We start from the raw sequence: 15,903 nt of genomic DNA, 5'->3' as shown, positions 1-15,903 counted from the left end.
AAAAAGCCCAAAGACACACTGCCAGTGACCTACCTCCTCTGGCCACAACCTACCTGCCTGTAGTTACCATCCAGTTAATCCATTCAATTGGATTAATGCACTGATTAGGTTAAGGCTCTCATAACCCAATCCTTTCACCCCTAAACTTTCTTGCATTATCTCACACATGAGCTTTTGGGGAACAGGGTTTTGTTGTTGTTGTTGTTTTGGTACTGGGGGTTGGACCCAAGGGTACTTTTCCACCGTGCTACATCCCCACTCTTTTTATTTTTTATTTTGAAACAGGGTCTAAGTTGCTTAGGTTCTCCCTGAGTTGCCCAGGCTTGCCTTGAACTTGAGATCCTCCTGCCTCAGCCTCCTGAGTCGCTGGGATTACAGGCTAGTCCCACCATACCTGGCTGGGGGACAGTTTATAACCTAAACCATAACATCGTGTTATAGATAAGAGAGTTTGGGTGTACAGAAACAAGGCTAAGGGCAAACTGGAATGAGTTCAGGGTGAAGTCCTTCTTGGGGCGGCTAGCAGAAACCAAAACCCACAGACAAACTCTCTCCTGCTCCTCAAGTAAGTCGCTCATCTCCAACCTTCACCCCAGCCCTTGACCCTGCTCCTAATGCTCCTGAGTCCTCAGCCCCACACCCCTGCAGCTCCAACCAGCAATGGGAAAGCAGCCTCTAATCCGGATCGTGAACCTGGAAAGAGAAAAACCGCTGGTGGATGGACAGGCAGGTTGTCTCTTTCCTCCTCTCCTTTCCTTCCCACCCTGGTGGGGTCTCTCCAGTCTGGCTCACCCCTGAGCTCTCAGGCCTTCTTCCTTTTCCCACCAGTCAGGGACAAATGAAGAGGGGACTGTGGGAGAAGAGCAGCTGCAGAAGGAGGACACTTAGTATCCTACCTACCAGGGTCTTAGTAAACTTCATATTTAACCTTAACAGATAAGGCTCTGGAGTAGATACCATTTGCTCTACTTCACAAAGGAATCAAAAACAAACCCTGAAATTTGAAGAAGCTGAGGAATTTGTCCAAGGTCACATTAACTAGAAGATCAGAAGCCAGGTTTTTTTTCTGATGCCAATACTGTTCCTATTATGCAGGGGTGGCTTTTGCAGCCCCTGGGGCTTTGGCATGTGGCCCCAGGATCCTGGGGTGGACAATGAAAGCCTGCTCAATGGAAACAAAATGACTAGTCAGTGGGAACAGTAACTGCAGCTCTAGAAATAGGCCAGGCATGGAGACATTGCAAAATAAATGCAACACGGCGGATTCAGGGTCACACATCCCCTCCCTGGCTCAGCCCTGTGTCCTCCCTTATGTGCCTTGACTGTGGCAAATCAGCAGTTAAGCCATCCCAGCATCTCCGAAATCCAGAAGGTGGTGGGCTGGACAGCACCTCCACTCTTTCTTGGAGTCCTGTAAGAATGTGGGTTGGCTGTAATCCCAGTGGCTGGGGAGGCTGAGGCAGGAGGCTCACAAGTTCAAACACAGCATCAGCAAAAACAAGGTGTTAAGCAACTCAATGAGACCCTGTTTCTAAATAAAATACAAAATAGGGCTGGGGATGTGGCTCAGTAGTCAAGTGCCCCTGAGCTCAATCCCCAGTACCAAAAGAAAAAGAATATGGGTTGGATGGGATTACATGTAAAGCTTCTCTTTTCCTTGTGGTCACTGGAGGTATCAAGAGCCTGAGAAGGAGTAGAAATAAGAGGCAGCTGAAGCTGACAGAAAGATCACAGCCTTGGGTCTGGTTTCAGCATCCCCTGACCATGGCCTTGCAGTTGACTACCCTGCAATTTCCTTAAGCTCAGTTTTCACGTCTTTAAAACCTGGGTAATCAATGATGTCAATGAGAATGAGAGGAGAATTAAATAAAATATTCTAACACACTGCCTCCCATACCTACTAGATATTGAATGCAAGTTAGTTTCTCACCTCCAATCCCACAAGCCCCAGTTCTGAGACCAGGGGAGGTAGATGGGATAAAGAGCTCTTGGGATTCTATAAATGACTCACTGATTTATGAATACAGAAAGATGGAGAGACAAATTCAAATCTAGTTTTGGATGGAAGAATGAGAGCTATGAAGAAAGTTCACAATTGACATATGTTTACTTTTTTATTTCTCTCTCTCTCTCTTTTTTTTTTTTTTTGTTTGTTTCTGCTTTATTGCTGTAGTTTTTATTATTTCACAGTACTGGAGATTGAACCCCATGGCACTCTGTCACTAAGTGACATCCCTGTCCCTTCTTTATTTTTTTATTCTTGAGACAATGTCTCACTAAGTTGCCCAGGTTGGCTTCAAATGTTCTCTTCACTCTTGAAACAATTCAAAAAGATAAACTTGTAAACATGTTTCTCCCTTAGATATGCCTTCACCAAAAAAAAAAAAAAAAAAAAAAAAAGGTCATTTCACCACTCTATCTTTTGTAAGCAATTCCAAATATTTCTCATAGCAAGATAAAAACAAAACCACTCTTGATTATGAGTGAAGAAAGCAAGCGCCGGTTAGAGGTGATTTACCCTGGATTTGCAGGGACAGGGAAGGAAACATGAACCCTTCAGTCCTATTTCTTTCCAGTTCTTTGGCTCTGATTTTTATGTCTGGTTTGAACCAGATGCATTTGTTTAGAGCCTTCTCACCAGATTACACAAGAGGAATCACCTGAGAAACACCTTTTTTAAAAAGCAAAGCCAGTCCTTAAGGTGCTGAATTCTGATCTCATTTGTGTCTCTAGACACAGCTGAAGTTTGGAAAGCATGAAGCACCCCAGGGGTGCAGATGTGGCCCAGGCATCCAGCCATCAAGCCTTTGTTCTTCTGTGCCCTGCTCCTCCCAGCCCCACCCCCCGGTGCCCCTGCAGGGCTGGGCTCCCACCAGGCTCTGGCACTGAGCCACTTAGAAGATCTGAAGAGATCTCCTTTTCCCCTTGGCTATGATGTTCAGCGGAGTGCTTTGGCTCAAAAACAACCTTGCTTCTGGAAGAAAAAAAAAAGTCTTATTTTCCTACATTTCCCTATGAATGGTCAAGAGAGTTAGATTTTTTTTTTTACTCAGGAACCATCTGGCCTTTTGGCAAAACTATGGAGTCCCTCAAATGCAGTCTTACAGGGATGCTGAGTATGATCCTCCACTCGCCCCCTTATTTGCCAGTGGGGGGTAGTGGGGATTGAACTCAGGGTTAACTTATATGTTCCTGACACTCTGAGTTAATTTTATTTCTCTGTGCTTCTGCAGAATCAGGAGTCCAAAAAAGACATGACGGGTACAAGCCCCCTAACATCAGTTACTAAGTCAAACACTGTGATCACCTGTCTCCATGCTACAACCATTCCTGAAGAGACTTCTGGATGGCATAGAGGAGGTCCGAGTTCAAGTCCTGATTCTGAGAGCTTCTTGGTCACAAATGCCAGTTGTGGCTCTCTGACCAGACACAGGGCTGGTCAGGGGCATCAGGGTGACTCCATGGTAGCTGAAGATATTGGTACCTTGCCTCTGTTTTTGCTTTAAGCCTATAGCAGGTGGGGACCCCATTACCCCAAACCTGTTCAGGTATAAAATCTAATGGCCACCCAGGGCCACTCTTCTCCTATTTACCTTCCCCACCACCAAGTCCTTTCTCATGGTTTTGTGAAGATTCAGTGAGCAGGCATGTCACATATGCCCAGCAAGGTGCTGGCACCCAGAATAATAGGTCCCTTGCTGGCCCAGCCTCAGGCCTTGAAGATCCTCTGGCATATGCAACTGGGGGCCACCATTTCTCAGGTGAGGCAGAGGACAGCTGTGCCAGAGCATTCTCAATGATCTCAGATGCTTATAGAAAACGCAGCCTCCCAGGTCCTACATTGGATTCTCCAAATCCAAATCAGAGATTCTGAAAATTTTCAGTCTTAACAGACACATGGACTGAGGCTTCTGTTAGCCTAGGGTCTGTTCTGCTAGACTTCAAGGGAATTGATCCTTTTGATACCCTGGTGATTCAGAACCTCTCCTTCCACTGGCCTCTTGGAGAACAGCTGTAGATTCCTACTGAGTTCCCCAAGGATATCTCTGCCACTGACCATCACCTGCTGTACCAATTCTCAGGCTTGGCAGGAGCTCCAAGAATCTCCCTCCGGCAAGGCAAAAATCGAGGGAGAAACCAACCTTCACACACACAAACAATAAACAAGCTGCGATTTTTATTTTCATCACAGGGCAAGAAAGGGATACAAAAGAAGCCTCTTGGTTGAGCCAGTAAAGGGAAAGCTCTAAAATTTAATTCTCAGTAGGGTGTGGCCCCAGATACTTAAAAAAGAGAGAGAGAGAGAGAGAGAGAGAGAGAGAGAGAGAGAGAGAGAGAGAGAGAGAGAGAAAGAAAAGACAAAAGAGTAATTTGCAACATGATGCAAATTCTTAAATTCAAAGAACTGATTATGAGAACATCCCGGAGCCCTGCCCACCATAGGGGAAATGACCACACAGGCTGGGAGAGGGTTTGAAGTCCATCTCTGCATACTTGAACCTGACTCCCAGGACAATCCCTGTAAGCTTTCGACATTCCTGAGTTAATTCTTAACTAGGGCCAGTTTTTCCAATTTGGGGTTGAGGAGGAGCTCTTCCTTGGACAGACTTGTCAGGCAAGAAAAGGCCCCAGCAGCCCTGCTCCCTTCTTTGAAGCACACTTCCCATTCCCCTGCCTTCACTTCCTGTGACCAGAAACCCCCACAGGTCCTGACTGTCTTTCCTTCAGCCACAGCGTTTTCCTCTACCTGGGTCTGTCTCTCCTTTTCTCCCTGCCAGTGTTAGCCAGACAAGCTATCATAATCTCACATGTGAAAACATGCCATTATCAACTTTCACCATTTGGGCTAAAACAAGACTGTTTACTCTTTTCCTCACAAATGTTCATTGGGCCCTTCTGAATCTTCAACCTAAGCCTCCAGAAAGAGAAGCTGAGTCCAGCCTTATAGCGACCACTTTCTCTTCCACCCATGCCTTTTTCTGTCCACCTGTCTGTCTTCCTGTGTTCTCCACCTCTCAGTGCCTCCTGGTTGGGCTGGATGCATGCGTGAGGCAAGAGTGTGAAGGCCTCCCTGTTACGCCCTGGGAAACCTCTTGGGGTAATGGGTTGCCACTGATCTTGCAGACATAGCAGAACAGTTCTGGACATTTCTACAAGCAAACCCACTCCACTGGCCCCAGAGGGGCTTTAAACACCACCATGGCACCCTTCGCTACCCAGCTTTCCTTTGTTCCTACGTAGGGCCAAAGGCTCTGCCCTTTTGAGATTCCCCACCACTGAGCACCCAGACCTGACTCCTGACTTCCAGCGGTCTCTTCCAATATCCTTCTTACCCTGTTTCTACTTCCTTCACCCCTGTCTCCTACTTAGTGGTTTCTTCGCTAAATCTATACTTTCATTCCCAGGTTTTGTGTCTCCCTCTCTCTTTTCCTCCACCCCTGTGTTCAGGACAAAGACTGAACATTGAACATTGGCCTGGCATAGAGGAACAGCTGGGTAGCTGTCAGGAGGGACCTGACGCAGCTAGGAGGCTTATGATGAGCCAGCCACACATTTGCAGGGGGGATCTGGCCAGCTCCAAACATGTGGCTAAGCTAGTCTGGGATGAACCAGGTGCAGTCCCTCAAATCAGCTGTCCCAGCCACGCAGCCTGTGTCCAAACTGCCCTTCCTCCTTTCCTCAATGCCAGTTGCTCATCTGTGCAGAGACAGGTAAAAGTGACCTGCTTTTATCTACTTTAAACAGTCGTGACACAACTGTGAACACGGTTTTCAAAGCATCATAGAATTTAAAGAGACTTTCCCCCCCCCTTTCTTCCTTCTTCAAGACTAATTAAACTCCTGGTGACAGAGTGGTAGAGGAAAGAGATGGGGGAGAATGACTTTGGAAATAAACAGCTCCTTTGCTGCCAGCAGAAATGAGGCAGCCTAAGGCTTTAAAAGCAGCCCTGTCAGCCAGAACCTCTGCAGAAGAATCTAGAAAACCCTCTGATCCCAGGTCAACATATGTTTTTCCTGCTCAAAATTATCATCTGCTCATATCTGTCAAGTGTCTGTCTCCATCCTTGTCCCTGTCACCTTCACATGAAGCTCTCACCTTTATACGATGCAAACTGACTCTAATCCCCAAACTCAACCTGGCCTAATTCTCTGCAGGATTGACTACCGGATCCACCCGTGTCCAAGAGATGTGAAAAGCTCAGCAGTTGGCCGGGGATGGCACCATCAGAACATTCTTCCAATTCAACAAAGAAAGACATTTTTTTTCTCTTCTAAGTTTTTGTGTGAGTTCAAGTCTGAAATGCTCCTGGGTTTCCACTGTTCCCGGAGCAGAGGCTTCTATTCCTTCTTGTGGTGCCTGCACCGGTGGCTCTTGTTAACGCACAAAGGATACCACACTGGTGGCTACTCCAAAAGGGGCAGAGTAGGCCGCTGCAAATCCTTGCAGGCCGATGACTATGTAGCGACATCCTTTGGTGATGACCTTCCCGACATTCTGTTTTAAGGAACAAAAGAGAAAAGCAAAGAGTTAGGTTAGGCTACTTTTTAATTCCATCATGAGCCATGGTGACATACACAAAGAATCGTTTATCTTCAGTCTCCCAGGGCAAATTAGCAAGTTGCCATGCTTCCATATTGCTGGTGTCCAGTGCCCAACCCAACATTGGAACATGTGGGGCCTCAGAACAAGCACCATCTTTGCAAGCACAACAAACTAAAACCCCACTCCTCTTCTCTGTTCCAGCTAAAATTTATTGGAGCATCTGTAGACTGGGTCAAGTTCTCCTTCATGTGCCTTGTCTGAAAGCCCAGCCTCTCTGCCCCACATATTTGTCCCTTTTGTGACATTATCCAAATACTACACACATATAAGTCTTGTGTTTCCAAAACCATCCTATGCTTCTTGAGAGTAAAAACTGGAAAAAATGCTTTCTTGGAATCTTCTCTCTCCCTCTCTGCTGGGGCTGGGGTTGGCCAGGGGACACCCAAGGGATTCAAATGGAATTGCAACAGAAAAATTAACAACTCAAGGGCTAACATTTATTGCACTGTTGTCCTTAGTCATTCTCTCTTCACCACCAAATTGTGTCATCATTCTTGGTGATGTCAGAGTCCATGAAGCTGACCTGGACTTTATCTCACACACCTTGTCTCTCAGCCCTTTGACTTTCCCAACTACAATAACCCCACTGACTGGTTTCACTTAAAATTCCTGATCCTGATCACAAAGTTTGCTCTGACTTCCAAAGCTGACTGGTCAACCCCACCATACCAATCTGGTAGGCTGTCTTTCCCCTTCTTCCACACACAAACTCCTACATCTTCCTGTCAAGTCTCCTTACCCTCAGCAACCTCCATACATTAGATGATCCCATTTCTTTCACTGCAAAGATGAGACATTGCAGGGAACTTGTTCACCTTCCCACCACTCTCTATAAACCTACTTGTACCTGCCCGTGGTTTCCCACCCCTACCTCTCTAGCCTATGTGACACAGAGAACTTGCCCTCTTTTGGCAGGGTCATTCCCTTGACCCTTGCTGTCATCCTCTCTCCCATCATGCCTTTGGCTTTTCCTTGTCCAGCATCACCCTTCCTTTCTGCGATGGGTCATTCCCAGTAGCTTACACTGATGCTCAGGTGCTACCCAGCCTGCCCCAGGTCTTTGCTGTCCCTCATGCCAAACCAACTGAAAGAAACATCCACATAAGGTCGCCGCTCTGCACTCTCTATTCCCTCTTACTCTGGTTCCTGCCCCCACCTATTCGGGGGCTGCTTGGCCATCTCCAACCTCCCTGTTACCTGATCCAATAGATAACCTTCTGCCTTTCCCTTCCCTGACCTCTCAGCAGCTTCTGACACGCTTTGTAAAATAATCATTTGGCCCCATTGACTCCATGTTCTCTCAGTTGTCCTCTGCTTCTCAGGGAGCTACAAATCCCTCTTACCAAAGATTAAAATGTTGAAGGACTCCTTTCCCTCTCTCTGCCCCCATGCCTACAATCATTACTTAGGTTGTGTCATCCATTTCTAGGACTTTAAGTATCTCCAGGATGCGGATAACTTTTTAGCTCAGATATTCAACTCTACTGGAGATCCCCACTTGTTGAGATCCTACAATCCCTTTGGCATATACTTTCCTTCCTTGCACTAAACAAATAAACCTAACTTGGGCTACTGGCATGTCCCTGATGGCCTTTGGCTATTGGGCTTCAACAAGAAGAAAGTACAGCAGAGTTAAATTTATCCAGATGGTAAGAGGCAGACTAGAAGTTTGGTGCCAAAGAAATAATACCTCAGAACCTATTCCCTTAGCCCCCATAACATACTTCCCTTCTGTAATGGAGACAGTATGTTTAGTTAACTGTTCACTGCCTGACAGTGAATGGCAGCCCCATTGTTTACTTGCTCTCAGCTTCCTCGTTTTTACAATGGAAATATATAGCAACTACCTCATTAGCTTCTTTTATTTTATTTATTTTTTAATTTGTTTTACTTAGTTACACATGACAGTACAATGATCTTGACATATCATACATTTGAATCAGATGGGATATAATATCTCATTTTTCTGAGTATACAGGTTGCAGAATCATATTGATCATGCAGTCCCATATATACACACAGTAATAATAATGGCTGTTTCATTCTACTATCCTTCCTATCTCCCCAACCCCTCCCCTCCCCTCCCATCACATTTCTCTACCTAATCTGAGGTAATGCTATTCTTCCCCCCCCCCCCACATCTTCATACATGTATTTTGTATAACGATGAGGGTCTCCTTCCACCATCCATGCATTTCCTCTTCTCCCTCCCTTTCCCTCCCACCCCTATTCCCTATCTAGAGGTAATCTTCTTCCCATGCTCTTCCTCCCTACCCCATTTTGAGTCACCCCCCACCTTATATCAGAGAAGACATTCGGCATTTGTTTTTTTGGGGATTGGCTAACTTCACTTAGCATAATCTGCTCTAATGCCATCCATTTCCCTGCAAATGCCTTGATCATTAGTTTCTTAAGAAGATTAAATGAGCTTATTCAAGGAAAGTATGTAGTTTCTGGGTTTTTGCTTGTTTGTTATGTTTTGGTGGTGCTGGGGATGGGACCCAGCGTCTAGAGCACGCTGGGCAAATGCTCTACCCCTGAGCTGGGCCCGTAAAGGAGAGCACTTAGAATTGTGCCTGACATAAGCTCCAGCAGCCTGGGTGCCCACAATGTCAGCTAATATTACTGTAAAATAACATTTCCTTCTTATTATTACATAGGAATTTAGATGTGTGTCAATGACATGATATGTCCATCTAAGATATTTTGTTCTTTTTGGGAAAGTTTCTTAAGAGTATAATTTCCTAGGATTTCTGGCTTACTTGAGCTTTCTGCTAATTAAATGTCAAATTCCCCCACAATAACAGAGTCAAGGCAAGAATTCTCTTACACCCATCAAGGCACCCCCAGCATGTAGAAAGATCCCAGGTGTTTCCTTTGGTACCTCTCCAGTTACAAGAGGAGCTTTGGGAAAACTGGGTGCATCTCGTTCCTCTCTAGACACTGCTTGCCGGGACACTGCCTCATTAATTTCCCAGTGAGACACTTGTGTGCTCATGAGCACGTGTATGTCCTTGTGTGTGTGTGTGTGTGTGTGTGTGTATCATGTTGCTAAAAGATACATTTCTATAATATATTTCTATAATTCTCATCATTGTGTGATGATGAGAATTGGAGAATTTTACTTATGTTTGAAACAACAACCAAAACCATGTTTTCTGGGAGAAAGAGTAATAATCGAGTGATCCTTTATATACAATGCCAGGGTATCACAATTGCCTGCCTTAAACTTGACATTTTTGGTATTTGTACATTCATTTTCCTTAACCTGATATATTTTTAAATTGCTTTATAGCTTCATCTTTGCAATATGGGGGGGGGATCTACTAAATTAGTTCATTAACTGGAACATTGTCAAAACAAAGAATTGAGAAATATAATGCAAAAAAATATAAAGTATCAACTTCCATTTTAATGTCATTCAGGGAACAGATTTTGGATTTTTTTTTTTTTTTGTACTGGGGATTGAACTCAGAGACACTTAACCACTGAGCCACATCCCCAGCCCTTTTCTGTATTTTATTTAGAGACAAGGTCTCACTGAGTGCTTAGGGCCTTGTTAATTTGCTGAGGATCCTCCTGCCTCAGCCTCCTAAACAGCTAGGATTAGGAGCATGCCCAACTGTGCCCAGCTGGGAGTCTTTGATTTGAGTGAAATTAATCTCTCAGAGGGGCACTGAGGGAGCATTTGTGTGCCAGGCTGAATGATGGCCCCCAAGATGCCCATGTCTTAATTCTCAGAACAAGTATATATGACTCTATTAACCTACATGGCAAAAGAGATTTTTTTTTTTTCCCAGAAATGATCTTGAGATGGGGAGGTTATCCTGGATTATCCAGGTGAATCTCATTTTTGTGCTGGATATGGAAACCAGAGCCTCATACATGCTAGGCAAGTCTGCCACCACTGAGCCACATTCCCAGCCCAGGTGAGTGTCCTTATAAAGAGAGATGTAGGAGGACTCGGACAGAAGGAAACGTAATGATGGAAGCAGAGAGACAGAGAGAGATTTGAAGAGTTTACACTACCCACTTGGCAGATGGAAGAAGGGGGCTTCTGGAAGCTGCAAAGGGCAAAGAAATGAATTCTCTCCTGGAGCCTCCAGAAGGAAGCAGCCCTGATGATTTTAGTTCTGCAAGACTAAGTTGAGATTCTAGCCTCCAGAATTGTAGAGAATAAATTTGTTTGGTATTAAGTCATGAAGTATGTGGCAATTTGTTACAGCAGCCATAGGAAACTAATACAGGTAGGAGGGCTTTCTGCAGGCTCATTCGCATTCAATCCCTAGTGAGGCCCGTTCAGTTTCAAAAAGGAAACCATCTATCCTCAAAGATCACTTTCTCTGAACACAAAGAAATGCAGTCAGGACCTGAGCACCAGCCTCTAGTGGGTAGTCAGTGATTTTATTCTGAGTTAGAATTCACTTAAAAACCCATAAGGAGCTGGGTACACATCCCAGCAACTCAGGAGGCTGAGGCAGGAGGATCACAAGCTCAAGGCCAAGATCAGCAATTTAGGAACTAAGCAACTTAGTGAAACCCTGTCTCAAAATAAAAAATAAAAAAGCCTGGGGATGTGGCTCAGTGATAAAGTGTCCCTGGGTTCAAGCCCTGGTAACAACAACAACAACAACAACAACAAAAATAAAATAAAAGAAAGAAAGAAAGAAAGAAGAAGAAGAAGAAACCAAAACAAAGAAAAAACAATCAGGAGAAACAGCCACCTCTCCTCTACCCTCCTAGATGATAACAGTCAAGAATTACAGAACCCTTGCTAGGAGCCTGGTAGAGTCTCTGACTTCTTCATGGATTAATGAATTTATCCTTACTACTACCCTATTATTATCTCATACTACAAATATGGATACCAAGGCAGAGAGGGAAGCATACATAGCCTGATGCCAGTAGGTAACCAGGTACACCTTTTCTGCTTGCTTTCTTTTCTTCTTTTTTTTTCCTTTTTCTTTTTGTGGTAATGGGGATTGAACCCAGGATTTAACAAACAACACACTAGGCAAGTACTCTACCACTGAGTTAAGTCACCAGCTTAAAACAAGGGGCTATTTCTAATGGCTTCTATTTCCCTTCGCCAACACCCTCCTACCTACATGATTAATAAAATAGAATTACTTTTCTTACCTACACCTCCCCCTTGTTGTTCCCAAGGGTATCTGAGAAAGGCAACCTGTATTATTTTTGTTTGTTTGTTTAAGTTTAGGGTACTAGGGATCAAACCTTGGCCCCCACACATATTAGGCAAGTTCTCTACCCCTGAGCTATACCCCCAGGCACAAAGTGTTACCTTAAGCTAAGTTCTGAGGAGTTCTCCTTCTTTCTTTATGCCCACTGATCCTGCACAGAAGGGGCCAGGCCAGACTCAAGTCCTAGCTCTCTCTGCTGCTCTCTGGCTATGGTGGACTTGAACAAATAGCTTATTAACTTCCTTAAACTCCAGCCTCCTTCGCTACAAAACAGGGATAATCACGCTTTCCAAGGTTGCTGAGAGGATTCAGAGGTCCTGCATATGAAGTACAAAAGCAGGGCACAGGCACCCTGGAGGAACACAACAAATGTATGTTCCTACCTCTCTAATGCTCAGCAAATAGCATTTGAACAACAATAAATGCACCATATGCATGTTATTATCGTTACTTAAAAATCTACTGGGAACATTAATCTCCAGAAGAGTTCCAGGAACACAGGCTTCCAGAAGGCTGGACCAACTCAGCATTAGGGTCTAGCCCTAGGAGGGACTAGGGGGGCAGCCTGGGAGTGTGAGCCACCCTTTCATGTTCCACAAAGGCAAACACTTTTCTTTAAATAGAAGCAGGAAGGGGCTAGGGTGAGGGATCTGAGAAGTTAACAGGAATAGGAATTGAAAGAAAATGTGTTTGTTAATAATATGGAGCTATTTGTACATCATTTCTTATTCTACTGGACCGAAGTAAGAAAATGTCACCTAGTGACCAAAGCAGCTAAAAATTACCTCCTATATTTCTAGCTGAGCCTTAGTTGTTCTCATGGCTTTTCAGCAAAAAGAGATTACTGTTCTCTTTCTCATTGTTGGAGACTGGAACCTTCTCAGTGGGCTCTGAGAAAGTGGAAGACAAAGTCTCTCTTTTGAATCCCGATATGGGAATGTTATCTCCTTTGGCCTCATGGATCTACTGAACTAGCATGTAACCTTCTAGAGCTTTCGTATATATACTTCTCTGTTCCTTCCACCATGGGTAACATTCCTTTTCTGTCAAAATCTTTTTTTTTTTTTAAATCCAGGGAAAATTCACATAACATAAAACTAACCACTTGTAGTACGATTTAATGGCACTTAATACATTTACTTCTGTTTAATTTCAAAACATTGTCATCATCCCCAAAGGAAAGCACACACTCCATTTGTTAGAGTCTGTAAACAAGTCAAGATGGCGCCTGGCATTTTGCAGAGGGAGTGGTTTGTGAAGTAACGCCAGCGAGCCATTAAATGTGGAGATTCCTTATTGGTTGACTGCTGTATCTAGTTTATGTTAATTAAGATAAGTTGTGTGTAATGTATATATACCCCTCCGATCCTACAATAAACGGCTCCCACTCCTGCTGTATCAGTCTTCACAAATTGCTCGTCACCCCCCCGGTTATTTTGCTGCAGCCAGACTGCGGCATCCATTAAGCAGTTTTCTCTACTCCTTCCCCCAGTTCCTGGCAACCCTCAATCTGGGTTCTCTTTCTCTGGATTTACCTATTCTGGATATTTTTTTATAAATGAAGTCAAAGAAACGTTGTGTAACCTTGAGGTCTGGCTTATTTCATTTAGTACCATGTTGTTTGAGCATCATCCATGCGGCAGCATACATTAGCACTTCATTTCTTTTAATGGTTGAATGATATTTCATTGAATGAACATACCACACTTCATTCATTCATCCATGATGGACATTTGGTTGTCTTTACCTTTTGGCTATTTGGAAATAATGCTTCTATGAACATTTGTGCATAAATATTTGAGTAGCTGTTTTCAATTTTTGTTGTTGTTGTGTTATATATCTAGAAGTGGAACTGCTGGATCACAGAATAATTCCATGTTTAGCTTTCTGAGGAGCCTCCAAATTGTTTTCCACAGTGGCTGCACCATTTTACATTGCCACCAGCTGAGTACAAGGGTCCCAATTTCTCTGCATTCTCACAAACATTTGTCATTTTACATTTTTAAAAAAATAGCCATGCTAGTGGGTGTGACTGGTACTTTGTTGCTATTTGGTGAAAACTTAACTAATCCTTCTATGTCCAGTGTTTACTTCACCATGATTGGAAGACTTGCCTGGATTTTACTCATTCTCATTAGGAACCGCTGAGCTCCATGAAGCTCTACAGTAGTGCTCCAGTTATATCAAGTCTACCTTGGAGGCTGTGGGTCCTCTAGGGCAGGGCTACATTGTTTTCAATTTTGCATTTCTAGTGCAGGCACAAAGCCTGGAACAGAGTGAGTATCCCCAAAACATCAAGTGCCAGCCCCTGAGCTGAGGATTCCATATCCTCAGCCTACCAGCTAAGAGGCAAATGCTGGATTCTTTGGGCTCAAGATTAACCCTGGCATAACCTCCAGACTCAAAGTCCCAACTTTGTAGTTTTAATTAATATATATTTAGCCACTGTCTGCTTGTGTACTGCTTCCAAAGCTGATGACATACCTTTCAGAAAATGATAAACCTAAGCTCCCTGTGTGGAGCCTGAAATACTTCAGGTTTGATAAGAGATCACTAAAGGACACAAATATCTGGACAATAAATCAGGTGGAGCACATGGCCTTTGGCCAGGACACAATGAGTTAGTTCGTGACTCTTTTCTAGATCAAGGGAGACCTTGTCTAGATCAAGGGAGCTTGATCAAGATCAAGCTTTCGCGGCTTCCCGGTAAGGGGACCTGGTAACTCACTTTGGGCTTTGATCTTTGGGAAGGATACTGTCATTCAGGGCCATCTCCATGTTTCCCTTCCTCCTCCTGAACCTCTCCCTCTCCTCCAAGGCAAATGGCAGAAGGCCTGGGAGTACAGACATAGTTGATCTCAAAAGTAGACTTAACAGGTGCATATGAACTCGTTGAGCATCCAGGACCCGGAAATAACCCTGGAGTTTCAGGAGAATAATCCAAACATTTCTCAGCTAGTGGGATATCATGGTGAGGAGGTTTCCAGAAAACATAAACTTGGCTGGAGCTCTCTACTTCACAACTGGGTCACCTCCTCCAAGTCATCTAACTGCGCCAAAGCTTCAGTATGTGCATCTGTAACACAGAACTGATTCTTGTCCTGCGCAAGTAAAATAAGAACCCTCTTGGGCAAAACCCTTTGAGAAGGTTATTCACCCCCCACCCGTAGAAGGTAGTGGGCACCACGCAACCCCACGCCAGCCGGGATTGTGTATGTAACACCACTCGCCTCTGGTGAGGGAGTGGGGCTGAACCGAGTTGCAGGACACCCCAGATAAACTGAGCCGCGACAGACCATCGCGACCGACTCCCGCTCTCAGCTGGTCCCTCCAGACCCCCCGGCTGAGAGAAGCGCCAGAGCCCATCCGGGCTGTGCTTGTGCGGGGGTGGGGGGGCGCAGGCAGGGGCGCCGCAGCCCCGATCCCGCGGACAGTGGCAGTCTCAGGTCCCTACCTTGCCGTACTTCTTCAGCTTCTGCCGGTACTTTTTCTTGGGCTTCTCGCCCGGTGCCGGCTCCTCCAGCGGCTCGTAGCGCTCGGGCAGGACGGCGAGGTGCGCCCTCCTGGCGCTGCGGTTCCCCGCGCGCCGCCCGCCCGCCTCGCTCTCTGCGGCTTCGTCCCCGCACTCCAGGTGCTCCAGGATGGCGTCCGTGTCCTCGTCCCTCTGGGTCCGCGCTCGTCCCAGGGGCCCGCGGAGAGGGAAGCTGTTCGCCGCCTTATTTCGGAGCCTGGCTCCCACCGTCATGATGTCGCTTGCCCCTCCGACGAAAGTCTAAGAGCGAAGACGCCAACCTTTGCTCCCAGTCCGCTCCTTCACACCCGCCTCCCGCCCCAACCGGGTCCCCGCGGGGGACTTGGGTCACAGCGCCCCCTGGCGATGGGGTTCGGGATTACGGCGACATCGCCCGGGATTGACCTGTCCAGGTGGCGAGCACGTGAGCCCGACCGCCTGCATCCCACCTGTTGCGCAAAGAGGTGCAGAATAAACAAAAGCTCAGTGACAATGCACGTAGAGAACACGCTCAACCGTACTTACAACGAAATGAATGAACCCCAAACAACGAGACTCTATTTGCCTACATTCAAGATTGTGATAGAG

General features: G+C 45.5%; 1 protein-coding gene across 1 annotated transcript; it reads right to left on the bottom strand.

The window, feature by feature from the left end:
- Positions 1-4,155: 4,155 nt before the first annotated feature.
- On the bottom strand, positions 4,156-15,639 carry CUNH1orf115 (chromosome unknown C1orf115 homolog). Its single transcript, XM_046438481.2, has 2 exons — positions 15,259-15,639; positions 4,156-6,495 (listed from the first exon to the last, which is right to left on the bottom strand). Exons 1-2 carry the CDS (start codon positions 15,547-15,549, stop codon positions 6,376-6,378), a joined length of 411 nt encoding a protein of 136 aa, XP_046294437.1. The 5' UTR covers positions 15,550-15,639; the 3' UTR covers positions 4,156-6,375.
- Between the last annotated feature and the right edge of the window lie 264 nt (positions 15,640-15,903).

Source organism: Marmota monax, unplaced genomic scaffold (genome assembly GCF_021218885.2).
Source record: "Marmota monax isolate L192 unplaced genomic scaffold, Marmota_monax_Labrador192_F-V1.1 WCK01_AAM20220418_F8-fsc00118, whole genome shotgun sequence".
Lineage (NCBI taxonomy): Eukaryota > Metazoa > Chordata > Mammalia > Rodentia > Sciuridae > Marmota > Marmota monax.
Note: the sequence above shows the minus strand (reverse complement) of the source record. Positions and strands in the feature narration are given on the sequence as shown.